Below are 18480 nucleotides of genomic sequence, written 5' to 3' on the forward strand. Positions count from 1 at the left end.
CTCGGCCGAGGCCCCCGGCCCCACTCTGGGGGCTCAGCTCTCACAGCCTCAAGGCTCTGATCCCCAATTATGCACCTGAAACCCGTATACTTTTATTAACCAATGTCACCCCAGTAAATTCAATAAAAATTTTAAAAAAGAAAACTACTTGCCCTGGCCAGTTGGCTCAGCGGTAGAGCGTCGGCCTAGCGTGCGGAGGACCCGGGTTCGATTCCCGGCCAGGGCACACAGGAGAAGCGCCCATTTGCTTCTCCACCCCTCCCCCTCTCCTTCCTCTCTGTCTCTCTCTTCCCCTCCCGCAGCCAAGGCTCCATCGGAGCAAAGATGGCCCGGGCGCTGGGGATGGCTCTGTGGCCTCTGCCTCAGGCGCTAGAGTGGCTCTGGTCGCAACATGGCAACGCCCAGGATGGGCAGAGCATCGCCCCCTGGTGGGCAGAGCGTCGCCCCTGGTGGGCGTGCCGGGTGGATCCCGGTCGGGCGCATGCGGGAGTCTGTCTGACTGTCTCTCCCTGTTTCCAGCTTCAGAAAGAAAAAAAAAAAAAAAAAAAGAAAACTACTTTGATCGCAGAGCTGAAGGCAGACGAGGGTCAGGTGCCTGTGGGGGCCACAGTTGAGACACAGCTGTCGGGGACCCCAGGAAGGGGGGACGTGCCTTCTGGTCCCAGGCCCTCAGCCCTGACCCTGCTGGGCCTGTCCTGGGTGTGCAGGTGGCTCCTGTCCGCCCTTGGTGACTCAGCCTGCGGTGACACGAAGGCGGGTCCCAGGGAACGGCGGTCACAGCCCGGGCCACGGGCTCCGTGCCAGCCAGCCCCACAGCGATCCCGCTCCTCACGCTCAGCTTCCGGGTGCCTGGTCCTCAGCCCCCCCAAGGGGCCCCGGACTGGCCCTCTGCCCCCCAAGGGGCCCCGAGCTCAGTGGGCTGAGAAGGCTGGAGGGCACGGCTAGGAGCTCACCGCACAGGCTCCTTTCTGCCGCCCCGGGTCGGGCAGGACCGCCAGGCCAGTGAGGCAAAAACTCAAACAGCGCAGAAGACACTGAGCCACCCGCGGCCTCTGCGCAGAGGGCTCCTCCGTGCGGGGGCGGGGTCCACGCGGTCAGGAAACAGCAAGGACGTGCCGGGTGCTTCACTGGGCGGGATGGTCGACAGCTGGACAGTTGAGAAGGTGGACGAGAGTGTTTTTTGGCCTGCCCCACTGGAGAAAGCTGGACCATCACACGCCCCAGTGTGGGTAAGAGCGGTGGACACCTTCCTCCACGCTCCTGAGAGCCCGGCCCAGGGGAGCCGGGCAAAGCTGTGTGGACGGCAGCAAGTCTGCACGGGCCCCCGCCACTCGGGGACGCGTGGTGCACGTGGGGGCCGTTCTGCCCGGCAGGGTGGACCCGTGGAGGGCGCGGAGCGGTCCACCACCCATGGCGGCGTCCAAGGGCCGCCGTCTGTGGGTGCTGTGCGTGCGGCTCTCCCCTGTGTGGCGCAAGTCTGCGCCTGCGCGGCAGCCGTGGCTGAGGTCCCCCGCCGTCAGCACGCAGAATGAGTGCCTCGCTCACCCGGACCCGCAGAACCAGAGCCTGCGTTCTCCACGAGGTCCAGGGCACGGCCGACACAGAAGAGTTTGAGAAGCGTGATCCGGTTCAACCCGCCTGGCTGAACATGCGGGGAAACTGAGGCACAAAAAAAGGTGGCCCCAGCCTGACCAGGTGGTGGCGCAGTGGATAGAGCGTCAGACTGGGATGCAGAGGATCCAGGTTCGAGAACCTGAGGTCGCCAGCTTGAGCGCGGGCTCATCTGGTTTGAGCAAAAAGCCCGCCAGCTTGAACCCAAGGTTGCTGGCTCCAGCGGGGGGTTACGCGGTCTGCTGAAAAAAGGTGGCCCCAGACAGGTGTCTCAACCTTCAGTTTGGGGGGCCCCCCCACGACAGCAGGCTGTGTCTCCGAGAGAGAGGAGCTGCAGTGTGTGTGTGTGGGCATCAGAGGTGGGAGCGGGGCACCTGGGAAGCCCCAGGGGGGCGGGGCAGGACTCCGGAGAGCTGACCAGGCCGGCTGGCATGTGGCCCCCCCCACTGGGAAAATGTCAGGGTCTCTGGGGTGTGGGGGATCCACCCTGGGTGGGACAGGAGGGTCTACCCTCCCTCTGAACCCGAACCCACCTACCAATGCTGTCTAGAAGGGGGCAAGGCACAGAAGCTTCCAGAAAAGGGGGAGCTTGGTGCTTCCCTCGGCCGCCGTGTACAGCCAGGAGGCTCCCTGACCACTCAGGTACCCGCTGGCCAGCCCTGGCTGTCCTGGGCCTGCTCCGTCCCCCACGGAGGCCGGTCTGGCTTCTACGGTCACAGCCAAGGCCTCCGGACCCCCCGCCAGCTGTGTGCAGGCCGAATCTCGCCGGCTCCTTGGGGTTGCGGGGCGTGGTCGGGCCGGCCTGCCGAGGGCCCCTCCACGCAGACCGAGTGCCTGTGGCTGTGCATGTGGGTTTATCTAGCACCCGTCGTGGACACTGCGGCGTGAACGTGGCGTGACGCCGCTCTTCAGGGCCCCTCTCCTGCCCCCTCTCTGCAGACTCTGATGGGGAGAAACTCGATCCAACGTGGGGGCAGCTTTGTCCAGAGTCCCTGTGCGGCCCTGTCATCAGCACCCAGCCTCAGGGTGCTGTGAGCCCCTGCAGACCCCCAGTGTGGGCCCAGGCAGGGCCCCACACCCCACTGGTGGCCCAGCTGCTCTCACCTTCCTCAAAGAGCCCCTCAAGTCACCCGCAGAACAAGTCAGGTGCATCCTCAGGAGGAGGGCTGCGGCCGTCCCTTGAGGAGGGGACAGGAGCAGTCCACACACTGGTCCAGCCAGCAGGTGGATGGACAGGTGGCACCTGGTGGTAGGAGGAGCTGGACCACTCCTCTGCTGGCCCTGCTTAAATTAACCCATCTAACCTGCCGACCTGGGGGTGCCCACTCCCCTCGGTCAGGGGCACTGCTCAGGGACCAGGTCAGTGAGGGCAGCTGGCCCTGCTTAACCCATCTAACCTGCCGACCTGGGGGTGCCCACTCCCCTCGGCCAGGGGCACTGCTCAGGGACCAGGTCAGTGAGGGCAGCGCCATGAAGGGACGGGGTTCAAATTCTGACTCTGGCCCTGGCCAGTTGGCTCAGTGGTAGAGCATCAGCTTGGTGTGTGGAAGTCCCAGGTTCAATTCCTGGTCAGGGCACACAGGAGAGGTGACCATCTGTTTCTCCATCCCTCCCCCTGCCCCTTCTCTTTCTCTCTCTCTCTCTTTCTCTCTCTTTTCCTCCACCTCCCACAGCCATGGCTTGATTGGCTCGAGCAAGCTGGCCATGGGCACTGAGAATGGCTCCATGACCTCCACCTCAGGTGCTAAAATGGCTCTGGTTGCAACAGAGAGACGTCCCAGATGGGCAGAGCATCAATCACCCCCTGGTGGGCATGCCGGGTGGATCCTGGTCAGGGTGCATGCGGGAGTCTGTCTGTCTCCACTCTCCTTAAAAACATTTTTTAAAAATCTTGACTTTGCCACCTCCGGCTGTGAACAGACTTCCTAAACTCCTGAGCCTTAGCCTCCTTGTCTGGAAAATGGGGCTGTCATTGAATCACCTCACAGGGTCACGGTGGGACCTCAGGGAGGCCCTGCACAGACAGGGGGCTGCCAGAGATCAGAGGTAATGCTGCCTCCAGCGCAGGGACCAGAAGTCACACGGATGGGGGTGAAAGGCAGGGCTGCCCCCTGCTCCCCAACCTCCCCCGCCCCGGGGACCCCAATGTGGGGTCCTGGCCATCTCTGCATTCCGTGTTTCTGTGGGTGTTGTTATTAATGTCATTCCCCCATGGCCAAGGCAGTTCCTCCACAGGCTCCTAGGTCCCCTCCCAGTGCCAGCCCCCAGGGCTGGCCACACACCCCAGGGGAGCCGAGAAGCTGGGCCCAAGGCCGAGATGGCCCCCTGCTCCTCCCTGGTCACGGGAACCTAGGCTGGGCCTCTGTAAACTCCCCCCACCCACTGTCACAGTGTCACCATCTACCTCCTGCTCATCCCCCCAGGTGCTCAGGGCAGACAGGGGCCTTGGAGCCAGGGGTCTCCCGGCAGGTGGCTTATGGGCAGCCCCGCCCCCCACTCCCTCCTGACCCAGGGCCCTAGCCTGCTGGCCCCTGCCCACAGCTCTCCTCCCTTCCCTGATGAAGACCCCACAGTGGTCCGTTGAGAAGTGCCCGGGTCCACTTCTGAGTAGACCCTCCTGCCTGCCTCCTGGGGCCACCTGACAGACGGGAGCACACAGAGCCACGGCCAGGTCAGGGTGCCCTCCCAGCTGGGCTGTCCAGCAGGGCACCGGGGACTCCCCTGCCCCAGGCCCTGTCCCCTCCTCTAGGGAGCAGGGGGGTGCCTGACAGTGGGGGGTCGTGGAAGACACACCCCTCACAGCTCGTCCATCACAATGGTGATGGCAGAGAGGTGGTCAGTGAGGCCTCAGACCCCGCCCTCTCCCCCTGCTCCGGCCAGGCCTAGGCCCCAGCGGCCTCTGGGGGGGGGAGGCGGGGGACAGCCAGCGCCTTTCCCCTGCCCGCTCAGGACCCACCCCACCCGCAGGGGCTCCCACCCTCTGTGCAGCCGGACAAAGGCCTCTGGGCAGAGGCTGTAAGTCCTGCTGACTCAGCAGCCTCCTCCACAAAGGGTGGGGGAGGGGAGGCCCTGCGCGGAGCAGAGGGTTCTGATGTTCTGATGCCTCAGCCAGTTTCCGTCCGAGGCCGCAAGGGCAGGGAGGCCGCTGAAGGACGAGGCCAGAGGGCACACGGCACGAGCTGGCAGGTGCCCGCTGCCCTCCTAGACCCTGGCCAAGACGATTCTCACACACACCGCCCTCCAGACACACACACACCATGGGCCTCCGATGTCCGCACTGCAGAAAGGCTTGAGTCTGCCTGGGTCTGGAGACTCGTCAGGGGGTCTTAGGGCCTTCCAGATTGTGGGGCCCATGACTCAAAGGCTGGGTGTCTCCCTGAGCCTGGGGGGGTGACCATCGGCTTTGAGGCCTGAGGAGAAGGGGCTTGCACACGGCCAATGGGTGCTGGGGAGCCGGGCTGGGCGGTGGGGCAGTGGGAACCGCCCTACAGACAAGACCTGAAGCAGGAAGCTGAGATTCAGGGCTCCTCACCCCGTGCCCAGAGCCGGGCTGGGCAGTGGGGGGCACAGGCTCCTCCAGCGACCCCAGGAGAGGCGTGTGACGCAGCACCTCCTGCAGGGGGGAGCGGCGTAGGACGCCCCCGGACCAGCAGACCCATTACTACGGGGGCCGCCTGTGCGGAGGGGCCTTTTGGAAACCATGTCCGTGTAGGTCGGGGGACAGCACCACAAAGCCGACCTACAGACAGACCCCTGCCTGAGAAACAAGCGGGCCAGCAAACTGTCGCTCAGACAGAGCCGGTGCTACGAAGCCCGGAAAAGGGGGAGAGGCCAGGGCCGCGCTGGACCCCTGCCTGCGGGTGGTCACGGGTGGAGGCCAGTGCGAGGGCCAGAGGCTGCGTCCACAGAACGCCTCGCGGCCCGGAGCCCGGGCCGGTACGCGTCAGGGGGGACGGCTGGGAGACAAGTCCCCCTGGCTCCAGGGACTCCCAGGGGCCAGACTTGGTCCACCCGCTTGCAGTTCCCTCTCTGTCCACCCGAGGGCAGGCTAGGTCCAGCAGGAGGCTGGGGCAGGGGAGGGAGGCATCAGTAAGTTCACCTGTCCCCCGACAGGCAGGGAAGACAGGTGAGGCGGCCCTCCCAGGAAAGGAGAGGCCCTTACTGAAAGCCCATGACCCCCAGGACATCCTGCCCAGCAGCCCTAGTCCCTCGTCCCTGGTGAGACATTGGGGGAGGGAGGGGGAGCGGGCCAGGTGTGGACAAGTGGGCAGCGAGCTTGGCGATGGCCCCCTCCCCTACCGGGAGCTTCCCGGGTCCTGAGGGCATCCTAGGGCAGTTGGTTGGTCACCCTGCCCCTTAACAGAATCCCCCCCCACACACACCCCACCCCTCCCCTGGCTTCTCAACGCCTCCCCCCTCCCGTCCAAGCAGAGCGCAGGCACCTTGGGTTTGAACTGACTTTATTATTCTGTAAATGTGAATTTTACAAAGCGCTTTACAATGAATGATCGCGTCCTGGCGTCTGTCGGTCCCGGACACCCACCCAATGACGCGGGCTCTGAGCACGCGAGGGAGCCCTGTCCCACGGTCGTGGTGGCCCGTGGGCGTTTCTGTTGGGCTGAGTGACGGATACAGTGTCAGCCGTGGCCCAGAAAGCAACCGTCTTGACTCTGCTGGCGCGTCACAGCCCAGAGACTGAGACACCGGCAAGAACGAAGGTGTCTTCCTCTTTCCAAAAAAAACCCCAAAACAACAAAACAAAGCAAAACAAAACAAGACAACTACAACAAAACAATCAACACAAAAGGCTAGCATCTTCTGTGGCTGAAGTCGAACACAGTGGTACGTGAAACCAACCGTTGTGTACAGCGCAGGAACGGTTTAACGTTACTTTATTTGTTTTTAACAGTCGTGAGTTACAGTACCTAACCTAAACCCCCACCCTCACCAGACTTCGCAACAACCGCCGCCTTTGAAAAGTCTTTCTCCCAAACATCCCGTCCGGCCCTCCGGAGGGACGAACCGCTCTGTTTGCTCCTCCAAACGTTCAAGTCAAAAATATTGATACATTTTGATACTTAGTTCTTTTTTTCTTTTCTTTTCTTTTTTTTTTTTTTTATTGTCTACTAAAAATAGTATTGCAACTTTTGGCTTCTGTGGACACATAAAAATGACAAGTCATGTGCAAAACGCTAACGACAAAGCGACCAATCAGAACTCGAGCAGGTCTGTCCGAGCTGAATGCTTTCGATTCTGCGTCATTCTACATTAAAAAAAAAAAATTTATTTTTTCTCCAAAGAAACACAACAAACAAATAAAGAAAGAAAGAAAGAAAAAAAAACCCAAACAAACCCCAAAACCATTGCCATGTTAGAAACACCTTGGGACCAAGCCCCTCATGGTGTGGGGTCTCCGTGGTGAGGCGCTCGGAGCCTCCAGCGGGCGAGATAAGATTTAGGCGGCAGCGGCATTCTGAAATCTGAAAACGGTGGTGAAAGCTCAAGGCAGCTAAGAGCTCCCCAATGCTGCAGGCCAGTGTGGGTGGGGGTGGGGAGTGGGGAGGGGGGAGGGAGGTGTTGGGGGAGGGTGTTACAGCCGGCAGATGCAAACAGGCTTCCTCCGAGTTTTCAGTTGGTTAATGGGTAATTGGCCTTTTTTTCTACTGCAGCAAAGAGATTTCCATAAAAAATAACCCGTCCAAAGGGGAATCTGAGCAGTGACTGGCTGGGGGTGGCCACACCCGGGGTGGGGGGGCAGGGGCGGCACTGGGACCTTCCCACCGGCCTGCCGCACAATGTGCCACGCGATCAGGGCCCGTGTGCCACCAGAATCGCCGCCGTGTGCCAGCCTCCCCAGCCTGGCCTTCCTCCGCCCCCCCCCCCCCAGCTCCGAACACAAACGCAGAACAAATCTTCCCTTAGGAGAACCACTAGGCCAGGCGGGTGGAAACCCCCTCCATGCCCCCCACGCTGCCCACCCCGGGATGCCGGGAAGGGGCTGCATGCTGGCACCCACCCCGATGTCTCTCCCCCCGCCCCCTGGTGGCTGGTCCACCGCTGGCGTCTATAGTCAGGGCAAGGTAAGACAACCGAATCCGACGTCAGGTTCAGTGACCACAGAGAACTCTGGGCGAGGCCAGACACAGTGCAGAAAACAAGACAGAATTCAAGTACCCAGGCACGCCGGCCAGGCGGGCCGGCCCCACCCAGCCAAGCTCACAGTAACTGTCACATCTCTGGTCCCTTCTGCAGGACCTTTCGCACTCCATCCCAGCCGCCTCGTGCAGGGGGGGAGTGCGGGCGGCTAGACCCCCCCCCCCCAGGACAGCCGCTTCCTCAGCGAACACGCCGCCAGTCCCTCCTCTCGTCCTTGACAAGGCGCCGCTACGGCCTAGCTCTATAATAGACTCTATGTAGTAATAATATGTGTATTGCTCTAGTCAAGCTTAGGGATCAAGGTGCACACGTCTCTTAAATACTGAGTGGCTCATCTCCTACAGGGTCTGTGGGGAGGGGGGGGGGTCAGGGTCAGGGGCACGCTGACAGGACAGGAATCAGTCATCTTGTAAACAGAGGAGGGGGGAGGGTCCGGTTTTCGTAATTGGTTTTCCTTGGGAAAAAAAAAAATGATCAAAAGAAGCTAAGGCACTCTGGAAGGCCCCCCCACCCCCGAGCGGGGCCGCCGCCCGCCCCGTGGAACGTTCGGGACTCGGAGGGGCACCCCGGCACAGTACAATCATCAGCCATGCCCGTCTGCAAACGCTTGCTCCGGACCCACGTCCACCGCGGGACACATTAGTGCAAAACGCTCGGCCCGGCCCGCCCTGGAGCGGGGCCCGGCCCGGAGGTGAGCTCAGAACCCACTCACATCGAATGATTCAAGTTTCACCTAGAACTCTGCCTTCCTTACCCAGAACAACAGAACAGACGGCGAGTATAAACAATGAGGGGGCAGAGGTCACGGGACATTGTGCTGGCCTGAGCCACGGTCAGGCCTTCTCTGTGCGGCCACCACAGCCTCCTTTGCCGGGCCCGCGGCACCCTTCCCTGCCCTGGGCCCCGGGTGGGCAGCCCTGCCCACTTCGGAGTGGAGGAGGAGAGAGAGGAGGAGACAGAGTGAGCCCTTCAGTCACCAGCCCGGACAGGTGGGCCCGGCTCCCAAGGGTCCCCAGGGATGGTCAAATTAAAGTGCAAATTTGGGCGTGTGTGTGTGTGTGTGTGTGGGGAAGATTTATGGATAAAGGAAACTCCAGAGGGGAGATGGGTGGGGTCAACCTCACCCACCATGACCTCTACTGCCCTGAGGCCGCCTGAGGGTGCTAGGGAGAATGGCCTCCTCATTCCAGGAGGACTCAGCTCTGGTCCCCAGTGGCTGTGGGCCCCGGGCCCCAGACAGAGGGAGGAAGAGGCAGAGAGGCCCACTGCTGGGCCAGGCGGCCGGTGCCAAGTCCCAGCCTCGTTAGGCACAGGACCACAGGGCTTGGACCTCCCTGCCCCCGGGCAGGGAGGAGTGGTAGAGGGGGGCTGAGATTATTAGCTCCCTGGTGCCCACTGACCCGGGGTCACCCCACCCCTGTAGGGAAGCTGTCAGATCTTTCTGGAGGTCAGGTGCACATCTGGCCAGGCTGGACAGGGCCAGGAGGCTGCGTGCCGGGTGGGAAAGAGCCCCCCACTCCCAACAGTCTCCCCTCCATCAGCAGGAGTGAGTGGGAAAGAGCTTAACACCCCCCCACGCTGGGCTGCCCCACGCTGGGCCCTCCATGTGGCCCTGAGGCTGGGTGGGGGGCTCAGCCGTGTGGGCCCTGAGTGGGGCGAAGCCTGGCCCGCCCGGCTGTGCGCACGCACGCACGGGCCCAGAGGCGGGGGGACACTGCGCTGGGGACAAGAGGCACCGAGCAGGAGACCCCTTCCAGTCTGGGAAGGGAGGGGGTGTCCCTGGCCATGTCTGGGGGCTGCCGGGGACTTAGGAAGAAGGCAGCACCTGGACAAGGACACAGAGCCGCCCCTGGGCCAGTGGCTGCAGGAACATTTCGGACAACCCGTGTCCCTCCCCTGACAAGAAAACAGCGATTCAACTTCAGAGGGAACATCCCAGCCTCAAACAACACCAACAGCTTCTATGGGCCCTTCCTCATTGCCCCTCCTTGGGCCTTCCAGGGACCTGCTGCCCTGGGTGTCCCCCACAAACTGCCCCCTGCTCCGGCCTGTGCCCACCGCCCGCCCACCTGCAGCCTCAGAGTGGGGCGCACTCACTCCCCCTCCACCAGGCTGGCCCTGAGTGGCCTCCACCTCTTCACACACTCTGGCTACACTTCCGGGGACCCCTGGCCCCCAACAGGAGGTGAGTGGGACTTGGCCTGGGGTAGGGGGGACATGATATACAGATGACCTGCCCCCTAAGCCACAGTGGCTAATTTTTTTTTTTGCTCTGATGGGTCTGAAAGTTTCCAAACCATGTAGGAAATAGATCTGAATTTAGACCAAAAAAACCCAACAACAAATGAATAAACAAACATAACCCTAAGAAAGGCTGAGGGCAGGGGCCCCCCCGGGGATGGCCCGGCAGGAGCTGGAGGGGCCAGGCTCATGCACCGAGGGGCCTCAGGGCTGAGAACAGGCACAGCCAGGACCCCCTTCTCCCCTGGCAGGGACAGCAAGGCCCCTCACGGCCCCTCACACAGCCCCCCCACGCATGCTCTGACGCACGCACACGTGGGCGCGTCCTCACACACCCGCACGCCACGGCGGACCCGGAAGGCCTGACCCTCCGTGTCTCAGGAAGAAGGGAAAGCAGAAGAGTTTGGCCCCTGGGGGGGCCCAGCCCTGGCCGTGGCCCCAGGGCGGGCAGGTGGGGTCCTCACGGGTAAGGACCTGGGGCCCCATGCCACAGAGCCCCTGGCTTCGTGCCGGCAGAGAAGCAGGAAGGGAGGAGACTCGGGCAGGGCTGGGCACCGGGGTCTGGCGGCCTCTCGCCTGCCCCCCCTCCCCGAGAAGGGGGGGGAGGAAGCTACACTTTGGGAGACTGACCTCAAGGTATCCACAGGGGCCCTGTGTCCCTCCTCGCAGCCCGGCAGCGGGGGGCCTCATCGTTTTACAGTGTCACGAATGCGTTTGTTTCCTTCGTAGATTTTAAATACAAGCAGAATAAAAATCACATTGTTTTCAGGCAACAGCAGTTCAGTAGGTAAGTGGCTTGATCACATTTTGTTTGTATTAGTAACGCATGCAAGCAGCTAGTACCGGTCCCCGGCCCCCTACAAGGTCCCCGCATAGGAGCCCTCCGGTCTCCTGGCCGCGGGCGTCTGGGGCCGGCTGGAGCTGGCGCTGCCCTGCTCGAAGGGCGGCGGGGGGCTCGGGCCGTCGGGGGGCAGCGGCTCGGGCGCCGCCACCTCTTGGATGACGGAGCCGGCCGCCCCGTCCGCCTCCTCGCCGGCTTCGAAGGCGGGGTTGGCGGCGGCGCCCAGGTCGACGCTCACGGGGTCAGTTCTCAGGGCCACGATGGCGGCGGCGTCGCCGCGCCGCTCGGCGTACAGGCGCTGCTCGAAGACCTGCGCCGCGGCGGGCGGGAACTCGGGCTCGAGGGGCACGCTGGCGGCCGAGGAGCCCATAACCGTGCGATACATCTCCACGCCCTCGGGCAGCATGGACTTGATCTTGGGCAGCCAGCGCTTCCGGACACGGCGGGCATTGGTGCACATGTCCGCCGCGATCACGTTCATCTCGCTCTCCTTGAAGCTGGGCGCGAAGTTCTGGCAGTACACTAGGAGGACAGGGGGGTGGCGGGGTGGGGGGTGGGCGTGAGGGGGCGGCCGCTGCCCGCGGAGCTCCACGGCTGCAGACCCTCTGTCTCCCAAGAGGCCCCGGAGCCAGCTGAGACGGCCCGGACAGGTCGCGGGGTCAGAGCGACCGCTCCTGGGCCTCCGGGGACAGGGGCTGGGTTCTGCTCCCACCGGCACGGAGACCATGTGGCCACCCTGAGCTCTCCAGGCCTCAGCTGGAAGACCACACCACGCTCTGAGCCAGGCTGGCCAGAACATTCAAGGAGCAGAGATGAATGATCAGGGTGGCAGGCAAGGCTGTGGCTCCGGGGTGGACAGCAGGACTCGGGGGCTCTGGCCCTCCCTGACCCCCCCCTGGCTGTGTGGCCTCGGGCCAGCCCCTCAGCATCTCCGGCCCTCACACTTCCTCACTCTGCACCACCACCACCCCCGGGATCCAGGGTCTGGTCAGACAGGCCTGACAGATACCCCTGCCCTGGCCAGAGGAGGAGTCTCAGAAGAGCCCGGCACCCACCCACCCACAGGCTGGGCAAGGAGGGCGGAGGAGGAGGCCGGTGCCCAGCCCGGGGACAGTGAGCAGCCACGGCACCAGCAGCGATAGTAACAAACCCCTTCTCCCACTTCCTCCTCCAGGAGCCACCAGGCCCAGCTCCGTAAGAACAGGGGGTCCGGAGGCAGGTGCCCCGGGCAGCGCCAACCACACCCCTGCCCAGCGTCTTCCTGGAGACCTGACGGGCACCACCCACTTAACTGACTGCCAAGGCCCCTCTTTGCTCTAAAACAGGAGATGTTTTTAAGCAAGAAACTGAGAGAGGGGTCGTGTGCCCACGGCTGCTGGAGGACGCGCACCTGTGGCTCCTTCCGAGATGGGGCTGCAGGACCCAGCGATGGCCGGGCTCCCCTCCCCACCCCCGTGCGCCCAGGAGGGGGAGGAGGCAGAAGCCACCCAGCAGATGGCAAAGGCTCAAAATAACCTCCCAGTGTAAATAAAGGGTTTTTTGTTCAAAGAGGAAAATTAGATCTATTTCACATATGAAAATAGTTCTGCAGCTGAATTCATCACGCTTGGAAACCTACCAAGAACGTTCACACCTCGAGACCTGGGTCCAGAGAGCCGCTTTGTCCTGTCTCCTGACCCGCGTGGCCCGGCCTGGGACCATGGGGCTCCTCCCGACACCCCCCCCTCATGCCCCCCCCCAGAGACGCAGGCCCCCTTACATTTCACAGCGTTGAGGACTCGGCTGTCCAGCGGCTTCCGGCTCGGGTCACTGGTGGACGAGCGGATCCCTGTGCCACAGCTGTTGGCCAGCGTGTTCCTGGCAGGGGAGTGGGGGGGAGGCAGCACAGGTGACCGCAGGGATGGGCTTTCCCGCCCGCGTGCTGGACGGAGGAGCCGAGAGCCCGTGGGCGTGGGGGTGGGGTGGGAAATACACCTGTGGCCTCCCCCGTGGACTGGTGCTCACCCCAGGGAGGGGGTGCAGGTGTGTGTGGGGGGAGCCGGCCCCAGGCCCTTTGGTGGACGGGAGAAAAGAAAGCCCCTTAGGGGAACGGGTGGCTCTGAACCCCCGAGAAGGGAGGAGGGTGGCTCTTCCTTTGTTGGGGGACCCCACGTCCTCCCCACACCTCCCCGGAGCTCGGCTGGCACTGCAGGGTGAGGTCGGACAGGCGAGGGGCCTCCAGGAGCTGACAGCTCAGGCGTCGAGGGGCCACGGGCGGCCTACCTGTCGAAGAAGGTGGCGAGGAGCCTGCGCAGAAGCACCTTGTGCTTCACGCCCGCGCACAGGTGGCAGTTCATCAGCTGGCCGCGCGTGATGTAGACGCCGGAGCCTGCGGCCGGCAGAGAGACCGTGAGGCCAGGGCCGGGCCTCCCCGGGGGCCGGCAGCCGGCAGCGGGCAGCAGGGCTGAGGGGCAGCGGAGGCCTCCTGACTCCAGCGGGCAGGACCCCGGGCCGTGTCACAGCTGCCCTGCAGGCCCCTGCCCAGGCCTGGGGCCGCACTGGGCGCTGAGGCCCAGACCCTGAGGGCGGGGGGCAGCCTCGCTGGTTCCCTTCCAGCCGCAAGGGAACTTCCCTGGCTCAGCAGGGCTCCCAGAACATTCTGTCTTGCCCTGCAGCCCCTGGTTCCCAAATATGAGAGAGAGGGTCACGGAGGTCGGGCTGGCGGTCCATCGGGCCCAGGACAGGCCTCCTCTGGGCAAGGGAGCAGCCAGCCCAGGGACAAGTGCGACCGCCGAACCCACGTCCACCCCGAGAGCCTGCCTGGCAAGGTCCGGACGCCCACCAGGCCGGGAACAAAAGACCAAGACAACAGCTGGCAGGACCCACGGGGAGCTTGGGGACGTCCTCTTACACTGGACATCACCAGGGGGGTGCCCCGACTTTGGAGAAGCAGCAGTGTGAAATCCCGGAAGGACACACACCATCTGAACTTCACAGGGCATGTGCCCAACCCCCTTATCGGGAAAGGGGACAAGGCAGGGGGACCGTCCCCAGCTGAACCATGTTTCTCCCACGAGCTAGGTTTCGAGGGGAGCTGGCAGCTGCTGGTTAAAGAGGTACAGGGGCCAGTTCTGCATGGAGACCACCCTCAGGGTAGCACTGCCCAGCAGCCCCTGGCCATGACATGCCAGGTGTCCCTGAGGTCCTCCTGTCCACCCATCTCCTATCTGCAAAGCCTCAAACTCAACCGCAGAGCAGGCCACCCTGGACCTCCTGCCTCCTTGTCGTGGGAGAGACCTATCCAGGGGGCTGGGCACGGTGGGGCCCTACAACCTAATGATGTCCAGCCAAGTGCCAGGCCAGGGAAGGCGGCTAATCCTCACCCCTCCTGAGCCCCAACACCGACAGACGGGCGTCAGGGACCTGGCAGCTCACAGAGGAACCGGTGTGGAGCCCCGAGGAGGAGGGCGGTGCCCTCCGGGTCCTGGCCAGCCTGTCTGTGGGACCCCTCGTGGACAAGGGCGGGGCCCTCCGGGTCCTGGCCAGCCTGTCTGTGGGACCCCTCGTGGACAAGGGCGGGGCCCTCCGGGTCCTGGCCAGCCTGTCTGTGGGACCCCTCGTGGACAAGGGCGGGGCCCTGCGGGTCCTGGCCAGCCTGTCTGTGGGACTCCTTGTGGGCAAGGGCGGTGCCCTCCGGGTCCTAGACCCCTCGTGGACAAGGGCGGTGCCCTCCGGGTCCTGGCCAGCCTGTCTGTGGGACCCCTCGTGGACAAGGGCGGTGCCCTCCGGGTCCCGGCCAGCCTGTCTGTGGGACCCCTCGTGGACAAGGGCGGTGCCCTGCAGGTCCCGGCCAGCCTGTCTGTGGGACCCCTCGTGGACAAGGGCGGTGCCCTGCGGGTCCTGGCCAGCCTGTCTGTGGGACCCCTCGTGGACAAGGGCGGGGCCCTCCGGGTCCCGGCCAGCCTGTCTGTGGGACCCCTCGTGGACAAGGGCGGTGCCCTGCGGGTCCCGGCCAGCCTGTCTGTGGGACCCCTCGTGGACAAGGGTGGGGCCCTGCGGGTCCTGGCCAGCCTGTCTGTGGGACCCCTCGTGGACAAGGGCGGTGCCCTCCCGGTCCTGGCCAGCCTGTCTGTGGGACCCCTCGTGGACAAGGGCAGGGATCCCAGGAAAGGGCTCCACGTCCACCAGCTAGGATGACAGTACCTCCCATGTCCCCGTTCCCCTCGAATAACCTTAAAATCTAAAAAAACAAATCCCACTGACGAGATCACTATTTCTGACGCCAGCCCTCATGGGCTCTGCCTCAGACGAGTTGTTTCTGTCCCTGCGAGAGGCCCCTCTGAGCCCCCCGCCCCCCAGCAGCAGGCACTCTGGGAGTGAGGAAGGACGGGAGTGGGGCAGGGCGGGGAGGGAGGACGGGGGCGGGGGGGGGGGGAGGACGGGGGTGGGGCGGGGAGGGCGGGGCGGAGGGGCTGGGAAACTGCATTCGGCTTGGGTTTATCTGCGACCTGAATTAAAACACAATCGCTACATTAAAACACAATCGTGGCTGCCCCCCCCTCCACTACCAATCAGAAGTGAGACCAGCCCAGGGGATTCAATTAAAATGCTAAAATAATTCAATTGAATAACTCCTCTTAATGACACATTCTTCTAAAAGGAAATTAGAGGAAATAGAAGATGCTCTTCTTTCTTTTTTCTTTTTCTGGACTGATGGGTGTGATGAGTGCATTCATTGCTCACGCCACCCCCCCTCCCCCCACCAAGGAAAAATCCTCCGAGGGCATCAGCATCGCCCACGAGGGCCGGCGGGGCGGGGCCTCACCTGCCACCAGCTCCAGCTTCTCGCCGGGGTCCCCCTCCGAGTAGAGCTTGGGGTGGCAGCGGTAGCCAATCTGGCTGATGAGGCTGGCGGGCAGGGCCACGAGGTCGCGGCGGATGAGGACGCACGAGCGGCTCTCCAGCGGCACCGGCTCCGGCTTCTCTTGCACTGTGGGCGTAGACCCGGCCGGTCAGGGGCGCTGCGTGCCTGCCGGCCCCCCCACAGGCCTGGGAACAGGCCACCAAGGCCGGGGAGGCCCCTGGGAGGCTGGGGAGGCCCCTGGGGGGCTCCCGCCGGGCAGAGGCCTGCAGACCGGGCAGAGGGGAGGGCGTAGACCTGGCCGGTCAGGGGTGCTGCGTGCCTGCCGGCCCCCCCGCAGGCCTGGGAACAGGCCACCAAGGCCGGGGAGGCCCCTGGGAGGCTGGGGAGGCCTCTGGGGGACTCCTGGGGGGCTCCCACCAGGCAGAGGCCTGCAGACCGGGCAGAGGGGAGGGCGTAGACCCGGCCGATCAGGGGCGCTGCGTGCCCGCCTGTCCCCCCCCCCCCGCAGGCCTGGGAACAGGTCGCCGAGGCCGGGGAGGCTTCTGGGAGGCCCCTAGGGGGCTCCTAGGGGGCTCCCGCCCGGCAGAGGCCTGCAGACCGGGCAGAGGCTGGGCAGAGGGGAGGGCTCGGGGCAAGGAGGTCTCCCTGAGTGGTGAGTGGGGGCCTCCCCAGCGGCTGCAGCCCAGCACCTGGCTGAGAGACAGCTCCTGGTGTGTTTGCCGAGGGGGGGGGGGATAGTCAGGGACCAGAGTGAACCAGCCCTGCAGCTATAATGGGGGGGGGGATGAGGCTCCCTCTGATGTCCCTGAGCCACAGTGGGCACAAGTGCTGCAGGCCAGACATCAAGTAGATGACCCTGCCCTCCCCGCACCCCGGCCGGGCCCTCCACAGGCCTGCCAGTGTCTTTCCCGTGGCCGGGGTGGGAGTTCCCCTCTGGTGCTCCAGGAGGCCTGCCCGGGTCTGCCGGGCACTTGCTGGACACTGACCGCAGCCCTCTGCTGCACCAGGACCTGGAGGCTGAGGGGGTGGGGCTGTGCCAGGCAGTGTGGGGAGGACCCAGCCACACCCAGTTCTCAAGTCACCCCATCTCCCCACCCAGGGGCCCCAAGTCACTCCTCTGCCTGTGCTCTGGGCGCAGCCCCTTGGCAGGGAGGCCCCGGCCCGTCTGAGCGGTCTGAGCCTTCAGGCCAGGCATGGCCCAGGTCCAGGGGGAAGGAGGAAGCCTTCCACTTTAGCAGACGCCCCCTCCCTCCCCAGCTGCAGAGCAAGAGATGGCCACTGTGTGTGTGTGGGGGGGGGCACTTCCCACCAGGATGCTGGGGACACAGCAGGGCGGTGGGGGAATCAGCAGAGAACCATGGAGAATCTTCCAAACCCAGAGTATCACCCAGAGGCTTGGGGGGCACAGGAAAAAAAAACACAAAGAAACCCGATGACATTTTAAAGCTGACTTCCTGCCTGCCCCCCCTCCCCCCCACAGCCACTGCTGCGATCAGACGGCAGGCAGGCAGACGGGCATGGGCAGAGCGCCCGCCGCACCCACCACCCGGGTCCTGTGCTTTCTCTAAACAGCACACGCTGTGTGTCGTCCCCCCCCGGCCTCCGCCCACCCGGCTCCCCGAGAGCCAGAATCCGTCAGATCCAGAGCAGGAGAAGGGCTCGCTGTTCCTGCTGAGCACGTGCCAGTGCCGCGCCAGCTAAAAATACCCAGACCCGAGGGGCGCGCCTGGAAAGGGCCCCGAATCCCTCCCCGCGCCCCAGCCCCTGCCGGACTCCTTTCTGGAACAGGAGGGGCCCCCTCGAGTTGCAGCTCGGTTCTGGAAACCCAGAGAGCTTGTGCCTGGGGCGCGGGGGTGGGACCGCCGGCATGAACCCCGGGGTTTCTGGTTTTGGCCGGGTCACTCCAGACTGACCGCAAGGGTGGGGGGAAGCCCCTGGGTGGGCACTGGGCGGGGTCGGGGGCGTCGCCACCTGCAGACAGCGATGACACTGGAAGTGCCCAGAGCACAGGTTCCCCGTGCTCTCCTGTCACCCCAGGACTGGCCACTGACTGAGGCAGGGCTGCCACCTTCACCATCAAAGGCCCCGTGTTAAGCAGCAACAGGGTCACGGCCCCAAACACCCGGCACGGGCACAGGGAGCAGCAGCACCTGAACGGCCGTGAGCCGTAACTGCGGCCACGTGGGGAAGGTGAGTCACGGTCATCAGGGCCTCGACGGGAACAGCGGCTGACCTAGGCAAACGGGACGGCAGCCTCAGGGGTGGGCAGCGGGTCGCACTGGCTGGAGAACACGCCAGTGTGGTCACAGGACACATGTGTGGACCCTCCAGGGGTTCCAGTGGGGGATCCAGAGGGGTCCCCGTGTGCCTTCAGCCCCTGCTCTCTGGCCTCAGGGACCCTGTGACCCTGCATGGGTCCAGCCAGCAACCAAGGACTAGGACCCGAGGATATTACTCTAGGGAGACGGGCCGACACAAAGGGACAGATGCTGTGTGAGCCACGCATGGGGGGGGCAGAGGAGTCAAATCCAGAGACAAGAGAGTGGAGGGTGGGGGCCGGGGCTGGGGGAGGGGGTGGGGTGAGTGTTTCACCGGGACTGAGGGTCACTTTCACCGGGACTGAGGGTCAGTTTGGAGAAGATGAGAAGGTCCCGGAGAGGACGGTGGTGGCGGCCACACAACAGTGCGAACGGGACTCTCGCGGCCGAGCCGTGCGCTTACAAAGAGGGAAGATGGTCAGTGTGATTTTTAAAGGGTGAACGGGAAGGGTGACAGGTGCCGCCGGTCT

General features: G+C 64.2%; 1 protein-coding gene across 5 annotated transcripts in view; it reads right to left on the bottom strand.

Moving 5' to 3' along the window:
* Positions 1–10047: 10047 nt before the first annotated feature.
* The window catches only part of NACC2 (NACC family member 2), a 101264-nt gene continuing 92831 nt past the window's right edge, over positions 10048–18480 (bottom strand). For all 5 annotated transcript variants that reach the window (XM_066255709.1, XM_066255712.1, XM_066255708.1 and 2 more), the window contains exons 3-6: positions 15654–15818; positions 13112–13217; positions 12609–12706; positions 10048–11371 (exon numbers count right to left, since the gene is read on the bottom strand). In XM_066255709.1, the coding sequence (XP_066111806.1) occupies positions 10866–11371; positions 12609–12706; positions 13112–13217; positions 15654–15818 (875 nt within the window). In that variant the 3' untranslated portion in view covers positions 10048–10865. The remainder of the gene's footprint in view (positions 11372–12608; positions 12707–13111; positions 13218–15653; positions 15819–18480) is intronic.

Source organism: Saccopteryx bilineata, chromosome 2, assembly GCF_036850765.1.
Source record: "Saccopteryx bilineata isolate mSacBil1 chromosome 2, mSacBil1_pri_phased_curated, whole genome shotgun sequence".
Taxonomy (NCBI): domain Eukaryota; kingdom Metazoa; phylum Chordata; class Mammalia; order Chiroptera; family Emballonuridae; genus Saccopteryx; species Saccopteryx bilineata.